Source organism: Martes martes (assembly GCF_963455335.1).
Source record: "Martes martes genome assembly, chromosome: 1".
NCBI classification, from domain to species: Eukaryota; Metazoa; Chordata; class Mammalia; order Carnivora; family Mustelidae; genus Martes; species Martes martes.
In genome coordinates this window covers 120,396,194-120,409,619 of record NC_137888.1, presented here as the reverse complement: position 1 = coordinate 120,409,619, position 13,426 = coordinate 120,396,194, and the positions used below count along the sequence as shown (strand labels likewise).

General features: G+C 39.9%; 1 protein-coding gene across 1 annotated transcript; it reads left to right on the top strand.

Annotated features, from left to right (window-relative positions):
* The first annotated feature begins 945 nt into the window (after positions 1–945).
* CSTA (cystatin A) lies at positions 946–12,645 on the top strand. Its single transcript, XM_080825968.1, has 3 exons — positions 946–1,054; positions 8,574–8,675; positions 12,400–12,645. The coding sequence occupies exons 1-3, from the start codon at positions 989–991 to the stop codon at positions 12,526–12,528; spliced, it is 297 nt and encodes a 98-aa protein (XP_080682094.1). The 5' UTR covers positions 946–988; the 3' UTR covers positions 12,529–12,645.
* The last annotated feature ends 781 nt before the right edge of the window (positions 12,646–13,426 follow it).

The following is a 13,426-nucleotide window of genomic DNA, read 5'->3' as shown; positions in this document are numbered from 1 at the left end:
AAGTAACAATTAAAGGAAATAAGCCAGATTGATCTATCTGTGTGTCAACACAGAACATCTCAAAAACATGCTGGACAGAAAAAAGTATATATAGAGTACATGTTTATCATATAACATATGCAAATTTTTTAAAAAAACACACTAAGTAAATGTATGAAATGGCCTAGAAGGATACCAAACTCACAGTATAGTTTATCTCTGCAGAGGGCAAAGTTGGGGGGTCGGGGGTGGGAGTGGGAGACTGGTAATACTGTATTTCCTAACAACAACTACGAAAGAAGAAGGAAGGAAGGAAGGAAGGGAGGGAGAAAGAGAGAGAGAAAAAGAGAGGGAGAAAGGGAAGAAGGAAGGAAAGAAAACAGGGAAAGTAGGTAAGATAAAATGTTAAAAGTTTTAAATCTGGGTGATAGGAATATAGGTGATTGTTGTTTTACCCTTTGTGTTTTTCTATAGTTCTAGAAGTATAAAACAAACAAACAAACAGTAAAATTCAAGTATCCAGCCAAGGTTCTCCAGACAGACCCTTTTGCTTTCTTTATAAAGTCAAGTAAATTCTAAACAATCAACCTTGACATTATTAATACACGTACCTTTAAAGTATAAAACTTTGTATTAGAAGTTTTAAACATTGGGAAACTCTGGTCATTGCTCCAGATTTCATTCTTCAGATGCAACAGGATGGAACCAATGTCGAAGAGAACACGGGGAAGTCTGACTCCCTGTGAGGATGTGACTCGCTGGGCACACCCATTTGTTCATCCTCAGCCCTCAATCTCCCCAATTCCTACTGGCATATTCTGTTGAGGAAACAGCATGGCTTGCTTTGAGAATTATTCATTTTCCCTGTGCCTTTTTGCTCTTTGTGAAAAAGAGAACTTTCTGGAGGCGGAGCTTGTTGAGCAACACCCTCTTTAAAAACCAGAGTCGCCACGCTTCCTTGATCACTTCAGTTCCAGCATCCTGCCTAGCAAAGAAGCAATTAGCCAAAATGATACCTGGAGGCTTAACTGAAGCCAAACCGGCCACTCCAGAAATCCAGGAGATTGCTAATGAGGTGAGTTGGTATATCTCATGAAGAGGATTGATCCAAAATCTTGGTTCCTAGGGGGGCCGTGTTAAGTGTGTGGGTGAACATGAAAACCAGCAGAACATTGGGAAATGTGCGGTTTTGTTCGGGCTTCCTTACAACTAAAAACCTTTTCAGCTGAAACCTCTAATAATCCCAACCATGAGAGTGATCTTGAACATGTAACACCCCTTCTCAGAGCCTCGGTTTCCCCATTTATAAAAGAATTTATATTGGGTCATCTTTATAGGCTTACAATGTATGATACTAGGATTATTAATTCAGTTTCTGATGAAGCTTCTAATCTTACCAAATGGAGCCAACATGTAATTAAAGTCAGCTTTTTAACAATTTGACAAACTAGACTTCACACGCTCTGTGGGGAAATTTTTTTTAAATGGGTTAAATGAAGAACAACATTGCAAAGACAATCCACTTACACACTTCCTGCCAATTTGACTACATAGAAAAAAATTATAGTCTTATCATATTTAGAATATGATTAAACTAGAAGGGAAGAGGAGTGGCATAGTCTATGCTGATTTGGAAACTGATGATGGTGAAAACAGAATCAATGTTTTTAGCAAGTTGATACATTTTTTACATGTTTGATTAGCTATCAGCTATATGATAAAATTTTATTATACTGTTTATTTTATGAAAAGAAAATATATATAAATTACCATTTTAGGTTTGTAAATTGTTTCCCTATTTTCTTGTATCATTCCTTGTTTTTTCTCTCTGAAACTTCTATGACCCTGGCAAATAAGACTGGCTTCTTGTGTAAGTGAAAGAGATAGGATTTCTATGTTAGGGCTCTGGAATGCTCTCTAGAGATGCGATGCCTAGATTTCTGTCAACTCATTCTTTGGGGATAAATGTTTCCCTTTCAAGAGTTCTTTTTGAAAAAAGATACTTTTGTAGCTTTTCTTCTTCCAAAAGATAATGTTAAGTCATTAGTACCTTTATTTGAGGTCAGAATTCTCAATCTTCAATGTACAGGTCAGTATTCGCAAACTTCAATGTATACATATATTACCTGGGGAGTCTTGTTAAAATGGAGATTCTGACTCAGAATCTGGGGTAGGGTGGGTCTGAGAGCCTGAATTTCTAGCCCGCTCCCTGGTGATATCCAGGCTGCTGTCCATGACCTCACTGGCTACAGATCTGGAGATACATAAATCCAAGAGGCCTATGGGAGATGGGTTTTCTAAAAGCAGAACACTGGGGGCACCTGGGTGGTGCAGTCTGTTGAGCCTCTGAATCTTGGTTTCAGCTCAGGTCATGATCACAGGGTCTGAGATCAAGCCCTGCGTCAGGCTCTGCGCTCAGCACACAGTCTGCTTAAGACTCTCTCCCTCTCCCTCTGCCCCACTCCCTGCTCTCTCTCTCTTTCAAATAGATAGATAAATCTTTTTAAAAAATAAATAAAAAATAAAAGCAGAGCACTGCAAAAAAAAATTCTTAATTCTATTTGTGAGATGAAGATCACACCTCTTGCTCTGCTGATCTCAGAGCTGTAAGGACTACATAAGGTGATGTGCATAAAATGACCTGGAAACAAGAAAAAAATATGCATAGGTGAGTCTTCACAGTTATTTGCTTCAAATCTTTGCCCAAAGTTACCCGTGACCCTGGAAAATCCCCCCTGAGACTTTCTAGGAAACAGAGCTATAAGGGAAATGGGGGAATAACAGAGATTCCACATAGAGAGAGTGTGCAGAAAATTTCAATGATTTTTAAAAAGCCTATCTTGGTTAGCAAGAATAATTTTTTTAGTAAGAAGCTATAAGAAGGCCTTGCATTAAAAAAAAAACCATCTGTGAGCCACATCTTAAATTATGAAATTAATTTGAAAGTGTGTTTCTTGCTGCTTACCTCAGGCTCCAGCCCCATCAAGAAGGCAGAATGAGAGATAGGTATGAACAATAGTTATATCACTCTAGAAAGGTGCATTGCAGTTTTAAAAGCCTTGTCCTCCATTTGACCTCTCATTTGGTCTTTATAACCCCGGGCACAGGGAAGGAAATCATCATGTCCATATCTCAGATGAGATTTCAAACTGAGATTCAAAGAGGTTAATATCTGCCTAGTTAAGAAGCTAGCCTATCTTCAGATTTTTGACCACTTGCCTTTTCCACTATACAGTGGCAGGAGCATCGAGAAGCATGGGGGTTGAGGGAAATATGTGGTATGGCAAATTGCCTTATTTGTGTGAGCAGCCAGGCTCAGATTTCAATCAATTTGAGAAATGAATATCAATGAATCATTTCTTGACTATCTCTTAGGTGTCCAGCATTGTGTTAAATGTTACAGAAGACACATAAGGACTTTAAGACATGGCCCCCTTCCTCAAGGGGTTTAGAGTCCATTTAGAGAAGCCAAGATAACTGGGACATAATAAAACAACCTCCAATTAGGAACACTGTTTAAATCATAGGTTTGGGACCAGGAAGGACATTAGAGTTTGCCCATCAAAGCTCCTAACTTTCAAGTGAATAATTACTGTGTAGTAGTTCAGCTTCTCAGGTATTAAGCTCCCAGTTATCATTTGGCTTCCCTCTCCCAGGAGAACCTTAGGGGGGCAATTCCCAAATAACTATTAGAAGGCAGAAGAATTGGCAGTTTAGGAAGCACTTTCCCATGAAGGATAAAATTAATCTCCCCACAAACAACCTCAAGAGGCAGGTATTACCAAAACCACCTGTAGGTGAAGAAATATAATCAAACACCTTCTCCAAGATTACAGAGTTAGTTAGGGGCCCAGTCAGAGTCAGACAAATGAGTAAGTTTTGGTAGTCATACGCTTAGTATGATCTGAGGTGGTCCTAGGGAAGACCACCACTACCTGTCGTTTACCTTGTAATTTTATCCCTTTGTTTTTTAATATATTCTAATTTTTTAAAAAATCACTTTTTAAAATGCAGGTATTCTTAGAGGAGCTTAAGTTTATCAGCTCTCACTCTCCTTAACAGAGAGTTTTCTTAGTGGAATGCCAGCTGAAGGAAGAACTCCATTTGGGAGAGAAGGGAAGGAGGGGAAAGCCATCTCAGAGAGGTGAAGCATCAAAGAAAAAATGAGAACTGCAGGTTTAAGGAATTTGACATCAAAATGAAAAAGGAAGGGATGCCTACATGGCTCAGTCAGTTAAGTATCTGCCTTCAGCTTGGGTCATGGGATCGAGTCCCACATCAGGCTCCCTGCTCAGCAGGAAGCCTGTTTCTCCCTCTGCCTGCCATTTCAATTCCCCTGCTTATGCTCCCACTTTGTCTCTCTCTCTCTCTCTCCCCCTGATAAATAAATAAATAAATAGCTTACTTTAAAAAAAAAAATTGAAAGAGGGGTGTTGGGTGAGGTCAGAAAGAGAAGAAAATCAAACAAAGAGTTCCAGGTTGAGGAGACTTGAACATTTCTGAAGGCAGGAGAAAAGAGTCCCCATTCTGAAGATGAAGGAGACTGAATGGTAGTTATGTATCATGGATCACTAAAGGATGCAAATAGAGCTTGGGTCCCAAGTACACATGGAAGAAATCCCCTTTTCCAGGATTCTCTATATTAGTTGAGTGTCTCTGCTATCCCCTTCTATCCTCTTATCCTTTCTAGGAAGACAAGGTGCCATGAAGAAAAACAGCCCTGGTTTCTTCATTCAGAAAACATTATGTACACAGTACTGTGTGAATTGCTATAGGGACAGAAGGGACACAAAGATGGTTCTTGCCTTCAGAAAAGTTTACAAAGGGGATACACTCAAGGAAATAAGGACTATATTTGACCTGAGAATTGGGATGAGAATTCTGAGTATGTTCATTGCAGGAAAAAACTGTTATTTCAATAATTACTCTTGGAAATGAAGGGTACTGTTACGTACTCACAGGTAGATACAGACAACACGCACATGCACACGTGCACACACCCCTACGTCAAACCTAATTGCTGAATGCCATTCCTGTCATCCACACAGACCATAACATCATACAAACACCCCCTCTGCATACCATCATGGATACCACACCCAGAGCTTAGCATGTCACCGCTGTCACTCACCCACATATTTGTGTTCTCCTCTCTGACCAACAGCCTCCCCATCAATCACCTCTCCCACTGCCCCACACCCAGAGAACCTGCCATTCAGCCACACCACAATTTTTCAGGCCCTCACCCTCCCATCTTCATCATCAGAACATGCTCAGGCCCACTTGAGGGCTCATCCAGCCTGGACCGTGATTGGCTTCATGCATTCTTCCACCCTTGATTTCTGTTGACCCTGTGAAATTCTGGCATTCCAGTCCTCAATTAGAGATCACTCCCATTGCCACCACTTCCTCTTCAGCTTCTGCTCAGGTTCAGAGAACTTTGCTCAAGGAAGTTGCAGAACCACAGAAACTCAGTACAAATTTATGAATGTATGCCAGCAAACAACTGCAACAGGAACCTAGGGCTGCCGGAACATCCTTTCAGTCATATCCTGTTGACCCTTTTCTAGAAGCCCCAGAGAGGTGGACCTGGGCCTTCTCTCTTCTTGGCTTCTCACTCTCTCCCATCCCCATGGCCCCTCCAGCCTGTGCCTCAGTTCCATCTCTTAAAGATTGCAGTCAACTGGTACAAGAAAATACTCCCAATTTCCTTATCCCTTGCTGGATCTCATTCCTCCATCCAGTCGAAGACTCTGCCCTTCCTCTCTTATGTGGGGTGCCATCATTTCTTGCATAGTAGGTGCCTTGCCCCACACTTGGCCTTCCCTCAAAAACATAGTCAGATGACAAATGTCTGTAGGTCACTTCTCATCAGTCCTACTATACTTTCATGCTATACCCAAACTCTCCTTCCTTACTCTGTAAAACATGCCAAAATATGGCCTACCCATGTTGCCACTATTAACTTTCTATCCATTCTTCCCTATTTTATGCATAGTCCAAAGTTTCTGCAGAATGATTTTAGATAGGGAAAATGCCTAGGTGTGTTGGGTGCAACGTGGCTCAAATCCTCAGATCTCAGAGGACTAACAACTCACCAAGATTCATGCTCTACAACAATAAAAATATATGAACAGCCCTAGGGTAATTGTATTTTACCAGCTGCTCCTCCCTGAGAGCATCCTTTTCCGGGCTGGGGCCCGAGTGACAGTGGCTAGGCCCATACTGTTTCTTCCATCATCTCAGCCACAACTGAATATGGCAGGATGGGGAAGGTGAACACCAACTGTGTTCAGTCCAAGGTCTGTCTGTATTCCAGCAGGTCCCAGACCACCACTCCCAGCTGACATCCACCCTCCCAGCACCCATCCCTGGGGTAGTCTTTCAATACCAAGCTTGCCTTCTGAAAATTAAGGTTTCACTGACCAGTTCCTTCTTATTCTGCCCCCTTTCCTGCTCCTCAGCTTAGACCTCAACCTCCACCCCTCCCACACCCAGTTCATAGCATCCAACATTAGAAGAATACCAGCCTGTTCTACTCAGAAGAGAGAGCAAGGCTACAGGCTCTAGGTACAGTAAACCTGAAATCACAGCACACAGTCTGAAGGTGTCAGCGCACTTACCAAAACAAACCAGGACATTGGAAATCAGCTCTCTTATGGAAAATTCTGGACTTGTAAACTGCACAGATGCAATGAAAAGGTTAGAGATTTTGTCTGTTTTTTAAGACAAGGACAAATAGAAATAAAATTTTCTGATATGTGGTTAAAAAAAAATGACCAAAAGACTGGAAACCAGAAGGAATACAGATCATTACAACAGATAAATCAGATACTTAAGCTACCAGGCAAGGGATTAAAAACCTTAAATAACTGTAATTAATAATTTTTCAGCCTTAAGCAGTCATAGTCTCCTCATAGCCTCGGGTCCCTCATTTGTAAAATGAGGTTTAACTAGATAATTTTGGGTTTGGAGATTAACCCTTTCCAACTCAGCTTCTAACTTGACCAGTACCCAGCATTGATGCAGAAGTGTTAGATAGGAGAAGCAAGAAGACAGTAACTCTTCTCCTTACTTGACTTCTCTCTGCACTTCTGTCTACCATTTTTCCTCTCTCTCTTGCACCCACCTCTTCCCATTTCTGATTTTTCCCCCTTACAATTTGTCTTCTTCTTTTCTCCACTCTGAAGCTTCATTTTCCATCTCAAGAAAGCAATATCACATTCTTTCCATCTATTCTGAAGGTCACAGGAGAAATGGGTGGTGGTCCGTGAGTGTTTTACCCTCAAAAGTGGTCTAAGAACTCAAAAAGTTGGAAAACATTTACATCTTTGAAAACCAATTCTGGCACCCAAACCACAGGGCCGATAGAAAAGGAATTCAATATGTCCGCCCACTGATGGGAAGGCCTGAATGGCCTTGGGAGAACTAGATGCGTGGGAGGCCTGCCTGAAAAACGTAAAATGCTTTAGTGAAGAGCAGGGAGACAACTTCCCAATAAACAAGGTATATTGAACATACACATCTATTTTCTTTTCCCTCTAGATGACAGGAAAAAATAAGGGGGGAAAGGGCACAAACCCACACATAGAAAGACAACAGAGATAGGCAAACACCACCTCAAAGATACTGACCAAACCTTGGAAGATGGGAAACAGATGAACAATGGAAAATGACTGGCCACTTAGGTGGAGCCCAATACCAGATGGGAGTGATAAGCCAGCAGCAAGCGGATTCGTGGTGCAGAATTCCAAAATGGCTCAAACACGAGCAATGCCAGAAATGTATGACAATGAGAGTGAGGCATGGGGCTAAAGCCAGGAAAACTGAGAGCAGATCTGTTTGAGGAGCAGTTAGGCCACCCCGAGATCTTTCCCTTTCATTTCTTCCAAGCTCTGGCAGAATTCTGGAGCCCTACTCTTCACAGAAAGTGAGTCAGAGAGAACACAGTGGAAAGTAGCATATCAGGCTCAGCTGAGAGAAGGAATGAAGGACCGATACTGAAAACTGATAGATCCAGTAAAAGTTCACATATTGAATTTGAGGCACACCATTCCCTTGTCATGTCAGGTTTAGGCATGCTGCCACCAAAGTTTATAATCCCTCTGTGGTAGACAGAATGGTGGCCAACATCCTAATCCCTGAGTCTTGTAAATGTGCTATCTTACATGGCAAAGGAAATTACAGATGTGATTAGATCAAGGATCTTGAGGTATACTATACTACTTTTGTAACTTTGAGTCTGAAATTACTTTAAAATAAAAAAAATTAGGTGAAATAGTAATTATTGCTCTCCCATTTTTATTACTCAAAGACATATATATCAGAGTTCTACTAGTGAAAACATTACCATGTTGCCATATTACCACACTGACTTGATGCAAATTCAGCCTAAAGCCACAAAATTTAACATTTTAGTTAGCTCATGTAATCTTATTAAAGGCAGATCTTTTCTTTTCCTTGAAATACTGTAAATAGCTCTTATTATGATGTTTGAGGACCTTTAAAAGCACGAGTTTCCCAGACCTGAAAATCACATAAGTGGGGTCCATTATAGCTTTGATATAATGTGTTTCCTTTTTTCTCCTCCTAAGGTTAAACCTCAGCTTGAAGAAAAAACAAATGAGACTTACGAAGAATTTGAAGCTGTAGAGTATAAAACTCAAGTAGTTGCTGGAATAAATTACTACATTAAGGTTAGAGTTCAACATCCTTGTTGGGTTCACATTGGTACTAAAAGACACTGCATTTCCCACTTTGTGTGATGTTCCCTGTTACCCCGACCATATATTTTGTCCCTTCTGGTTGTCCTAAATGAAGGTGCTTCCCTAGCATGAAATTTCCCAAGTGTTAGACTTTCAAATTTGGCAGATGATGATATATTTCCACCATCTGTTTCCTGTGAATTTAGAAAGCTTTCCAAATTGACTCCTTCCAAATTACCATTACAATTTACAAATTACAATTTTTGGAAATTGTATAGAAAGAAATTTCATAACGTTTCCAAGGACGCTTAGTTTGTGGCCATGGCACTTTTTATGTGAAATGAGAAGATATCTCGGTTGCCTGAAGGCCTGGAGCTGGACCAGATGCTATCTTGAAACTTATTCCACTTTTATGGAATCCTTGTGAATCTATGTGTCTAAATTAAATGGATTTTAGGAATGATTTAAAGTAATTTTAGATGGGAAAATAGCTGAAGCTACTGTTGTTCTTTACACAGCATTTTGATTAATAAAATTTAAATAATTTGGCAATTCAAGTAAGTGGATTCAATTTGTGGCACTGTAGGTATAGTTTAAAACAGTGGAGCATTTAAAATAATTTTAAGATTCATTTTATAACTATATCATTAAACTAAATGATGCACTATGCAGTTCTAATTGAAGAAAATGGTTGCGAAGTTGAGAGGGAACCAATTCAACTAGTCAACCATCTATATTTGAGAACCATCTTCATTCTTTCGCACTGAGATGATAATTCCGATTTAATAAATCAGATAAATAAATAATAACAACAGACATTCAAACACATGTACTTGAGATTTACAAAACCATTGGACCAAGGCACAGTCTGGCTTATTCCTCTTTAACAATTAGCTACTTAAGAAATAAAATGTTAAAAAAATGTTTTCAGGGACGCCTGGGTGGCTCATGTCTGCTGTTGGCGTCTGCCATGGTCTCCAGTCATGATCTCAGGGTCCTAAGATCGAGTCCCGCATCAGGCTCCTTGCTCAGTGGGGAGCCTGCTTCTCCCTCTGCCTGCTGCTCCCCCTGCTTGTATACTCTCTTTCCCTCTCTCTCTCTCAGATAGATAAATAAATAAATAAATAAATAAAATCTTTTTTAAAAATGTTTTCAGCAAAAAATAAAATAAAATAAAATAAGAGGTCCTAACCACCTCAGCATAGGAAAACTACAACATTGGGTCATGTAAATGGATCAGCCCAGTCCTACCAAATTTGAGCTCCTAGTATATGACAGGTCCTGGGGTGGCTCACATGAATGAGATCCCGCCTGATACTCCGAAAGCAGCGACATTGTTTCCCCCTTTCTCAATCTGCTTTCTTCACAGCTGAAAAATGTATTTCCAGTTAAAAATGATTTTGTTCAAAGACAAGAAACATTCCACCAAAATTGGGATCATTATTTTAATAATTTACAATTAGTCCAAGTTCATAAATTTCATATAGTAACCAGCTGATGCATTTCTTAAAAAACTCATCAGAAAACTTAAAATTTTTCATCCCTTAAGACCACTTGCCTGAAAGGATTAAAAAAGAGAGAGAGAGAGAGACCACCTGCCTTGTCAAATTTCTCCTACTGGATTACAACTCCTAACTCCAGTTCCTTCATTATTTCCTGGCTGTCTAGTTGATCTCTGCTCTGAACCGCTCTCTACATTTAAGGTCTTTCTGGTGAAGTGACCTTCTGTGTTCTTTCCCAAGTATCTGTCTATCAAGAGGCAGGTGGAGGAATGGAAGGGCTGCAGGCTTTCTGGTGTCAGACAGTTCCGGGTTGGAACCCTTATTCAACTTGTTCCACTAGGCAGTGCCTGGGTGATCACAGCCCCTCATCTTCCCTGAGCCTCAATGCCCTTATCTGCACGATGCAGATAAAAACCTACTTTGTGGGGCGCCTGGGTGGCTCAGTGGGTTAAAGCCTCTGCCTTTGGCTCAGGTCGTGATCCCAGGGTCCTGGGATAGAGCCCGCACCGGGCTCTCTGCTCAGCAGGGAGCCTGCTTCCTCCTCTCTCTCTCTGCCTGTCTCTCAGCCTATTTGTGATCTCTGTCTGTCAAATAAATAAATAAAATCTAAAAAAAAAAAAAAAAGTAAAAATTTTAAAAAAAAACCCTACTTTGCCAGGTGTTATGTGAAATAAATGAGCTAGAAATTTACTGAACACTTAACAACGTGCCAGGCTCTAAGAGTTGAGCATGTATTATCTCTTTTAATCCTCTCAACAAATCTATGAGATAAGTATGATCATTTCCCTTGTGTCACTGATGAAAAAATGGAGCCTCAGGGAGATGAGGTAACTAACAAAGGTCATACAATTATAAGAGCAGAGCCAGGATTTGAACCCAGGTGGTCTGATTCTTATGTACTGGCTATGCTGCTTCTAATAATGTCTGCAAAGGCTGATGTCCTGTCCAAACGCAGAATACTTTTTTTTTTTTTTTAAGATTTTATTTATTTATTTGACAGACAGAGATCACAAGTAGGCAGAGAGGCAGGAAGAGAGAGAGAGAGAGGAGGAAGCAGGCTCCCTGCTGAGTGCAGAGAGCCCGAGCGAGGCTCGATTCCAGGACCCTGGGATCACAACCTGAGCCGAAGGCAGAGGCTTTAACCCACTGAGCCACCCAGGCGCCCCGAAACGCAGAATACTTTTAAAATGTTAAACAGTAAGGGAATCTGGGTGGCTCAGTTCGTTGAGCATCCAACTCTTGCTCTCAGCTCAGGTCTTGATCTCAGGGTTGTGAGTTCAGGCCCTGCACTGGGTTCCATGCTGGGTGTGGAACCTACATGAAAAAAAAATGTGGTTACACTATAGAGTGAAAAGAACATAGATGTTGGACTCTAGATTTAGGTTTTGACTCTGTCGATTATTAGTTGAGAGATTTATGGAAAATTATTTAATCTCTCCTAATCTGCTTCTCCATCTGTAAAACTGTCATTGTTCTACCTTTGTTCAGGCCTATAGTAAGAAGTATATACAATGTTCATCATAGCCTTCAAATCATAGTAAACATTTGCTGAATGGTATTTGTTAATTAGGAAGGGACATCAGAACATAAAAAATATTATTCTAAGACAAAAATTTTATTGTCCCAACCAAAACAAAGGTAGAAATTCTTACCATGATTTTCTAGGTTTCAGATTCATGCCCATACTACCATTTCAATTTTCACACCAATGACTAACCAGCAAAATCCCTTTACTTTAAAGGGACACTAGACTGTCCATCCCCTGCTGTCTGCTCAGTCCTATCAGTGGGCTTTTATAATGTAGGTGCTAATATAGATATGGGAACCACACCTCCCAAATTTTCTAGGACAATTCTGACTTTCTCCTCCCTTTTCAAATCATGTGGCTAATAAAGTACCTCAGTTTGGAAGTCAGAAAACAGAATCAATAAGGAGACTGTCACTTGTTTTCTTGCTTTGTGCATCTTTGAAAATGAAATGCACTTTCATTGTGCCCAAGCAGTAGGAAATTATAAAATAAAATAAAATAATGAAATAAAATAAGGGCTTATGCCTCTAGCCTGTCCTTTCTCATAAAATAAGGTGGTAGGTTTATGAAAATCAAGGTCTAAGAATTCTGATCTAGAAATACTGTTCCTGAAAAGCTTATTTCACTTGACATAGATCCATCTGAATGAATCTCCTTTTCATTTTTTTCTTTTTTTATCTTTTAGGTGCGAGTAGGTGATAATAGTTATATTCACATGAAAGTATTCAAAGGCCTTCCTCAACAAAATTCAACTTTGACACTTACTGCTTACCAGACTGACAAAAGCAAGGACGATGAGATCACAGGCTTTTAGCAGCATGTTCCCGAAGTGGTCTGATATTTTCCACTGGCTACTGATTATGTTCCCTGCTAATAAATGTAACTATCAATAAAGAAGCATTCCTTTTCAAATAAATTGATTTCTTCAACCATTTCTCTTTTATTGTACTAAATAGTATTTACCTTTTCTTTCTCAAAGTCAATGTTATTGTTTTAGAGAAGAAATTCTATACAACTTAATGTCAATTGGAAATCTTACAGAAACTGGTCAGGCCCAATGCTACCTGCTAAAGGATAAGACCACCACCACGACCATTCCCACACACCATAGGCAGGCTAGATCATGGGCTAGCAGTGCCCCGTGGTTGAGGAGAATCCAATATTCCATCCCCTAGCCTCACATTTTAAAATTAAATCAGGAATTTTACAAAAGATATTTATATTTTGAAATGCCTTCAAAATTACAGATAAGTGGCAAAAAAACTTTTTTCCCAGACATTGAGAGTAAGTTACCTACAGTGATGACCCATCACTAACAAATACTTTAGAGTGCATTTCCTACAAACCAGCATTTTCTCCTGAATAGCTGAAATACAACCATCAAAATCAGGAAATTAACACTGATACATTTACTAACATTTAGTCCCCAGACACCATTCAGTTTCCCCAGTCGTTCCCAAAATGTCTTTAATTGCTAAGGACTCCAGTCCAAAACCACATGTTTCATTTAATTGCCATTTTTCTTTTTTCTAACACTCCATTGAGAAATAATTTATATACCATATAATTCACCCAATTAAACTATACAATTCAATAGTTTTTCGTATATTTAAAAATGTGTGTGACTGTCGCATAGATAATTTGAGAACATTTCCATCACCTCAAAAAGAAACCCCCCACACCTTTTAGCTATCATCCCCCATCCTCCTGCA

Bases quoted from the DNA above. Each gene is read 5' to 3' on its own strand.
- CSTA (XM_080825968.1), top strand. From the start codon at position 989: ATGATACCTGGAGGCTTAACTGAAGCCAAACCGGCCACTCCAGAAATC. The intron at 1,055-8,573 runs GTGAGTTGGTAT...TCTCCTCCTAAG, and splicing joins TCCAGGAGATTGCTAATGAG to GTTAAACCTCAGCTTGAAGA. The intron at 8,676-12,399 runs GTTAGAGTTCAA...TTTATCTTTTAG, and splicing joins GAATAAATTACTACATTAAG to GTGCGAGTAGGTGATAATAG.